At 33.9% G+C, this 1,440-nt stretch overlaps 1 protein-coding gene across 1 annotated transcript; it reads left to right on the forward strand.

The window, feature by feature from the left end:
• Window positions 1–258: 258 nt before the first annotated feature.
• K441DRAFT_570825 (uncharacterized protein) lies at window positions 259–441 on the forward strand (the record flags this gene model as incomplete). The annotated part of the gene is made up of 1 exon (XM_067643945.1): window positions 259–441. One exon carries the CDS (start codon window positions 259–261, stop codon window positions 439–441), a length of 183 nt encoding a protein of 60 aa, XP_067501813.1.
• Window positions 442–1,440: the final 999 nt, after the last annotated feature.

Consider the following 1,440-nt stretch of genomic DNA (forward strand, 5'->3'; position numbering starts at 1 on the left):
AAGACTTCTTTTTAGAAAGCGGTCTTTAATCTACTCCTATAAAAGATCCTGTTCCTTCTTTAACTTAATAAGCAGCGCGTCTCTTTTGTGAATTTTATTCTAGTTAAATTATCTATACTGATAATATAATTACGCCAAGATGACCATTGACCGCGAAGGCTATGCCAAGCTGGATTTTTTAACCTACAGTTCCTATAATACCTTCTCGCACTACCCTTTAAAGTATACGACGCCGCAGTGTTATAGAACTTGTAGACGATGAATATTTTACAAAAACCCCGCAGAAGCTGCCGAAGATCCGAGTCTCCTATAAGCCCTACAAGCGACATTAGAGAAAGGGAGGAAATTCTAAAAAACATAGTGGAGTTTGCTGCTGAAAAAGAGCGGCGTTTGCGGATAATGCCTAAAGAAAAGATTGCGGAGAATGGGTTACGCTTATGACGTTAACTTAAGAGTAAACCCGTATTAACGGTCCTGTTATAGCCAACTCTACCTAGATATATGGTATGAGTATAATATTAAGTAGATTGCTGTTCCTTTATAGAGAAAGTAGGAAGCAGGAAGGTTAAGATTAAGGATAAATATTAGATTGTGCTCGATATATAGCCATAGGAGTATTTCCACGTATCCTATCTTAAAAAAATGCTTAACTTGCCTTTGCTTGCCCCTATACGCTTTAGACTTAATATAGATTATTACTAGTGGAATTAATATTAGCCTTAGATATAGGGTTTAATATTACGGAAATAGTTTAAATATAGTGGCTGTATTAACCTATATAAGATTATGGGGTATATTAAGGCCTATAAAAGGTATAAAAAGGAAGATAATGATTATAATATAGCTTAGATTAAAAGGGAACTGGTGTACTAGCGCGAATATAATAACGAAAAGGGAGGGTGTAAATGCCCTCCGCTGCTAAAAGCACTAGTAGAACTATTTTTAAAGGAGTACTAAACGAATAAAGGTGACGTATGTCCCCTCTTTAAGGTACTACGATATCGGTATATAGAAAGGCTAGCGTTAGCAATTTAGGTTAATAGTCTTTTAAGCCTAGGCTTTTCTTTAGTATTTTTAGAGCGGGAGGGGAACTTTTATTAAGCAGAGCTGGTGTCTAATTAGTATTAAGGCTGTTATTTCCAATCTAAATGCTTTTAATTATTTTAACTCCCTATACTCTATTCTAACTAGCCATATATAAAAAGAATAGGATAAGTATATTAAGAAGATTGTAGGCTAGGTCTCTAAATTTTCTATAATATTACAAAACTTTGCCGCTCTAGACGAAATTAGATAATAAAGAGAAGGAGAGATTCCAGAGACTAACTCCTTTAGGGAGATTAGAATTATTTCTTAATATTAGTATAGTGTATATAATTCTATAGATAAAATAGTAAGGGAATCCAGTAGTAAATAGGATAAAGTGTTATAGTTATAATA

Source organism: Cenococcum geophilum, assembly GCF_001692895.1.
Source record: "Cenococcum geophilum 1.58 unplaced genomic scaffold K441scaffold_32, whole genome shotgun sequence".
In the NCBI taxonomy this organism is placed as follows: domain Eukaryota; kingdom Fungi; phylum Ascomycota; class Dothideomycetes; order Gloniales; family Gloniaceae; genus Cenococcum; species Cenococcum geophilum.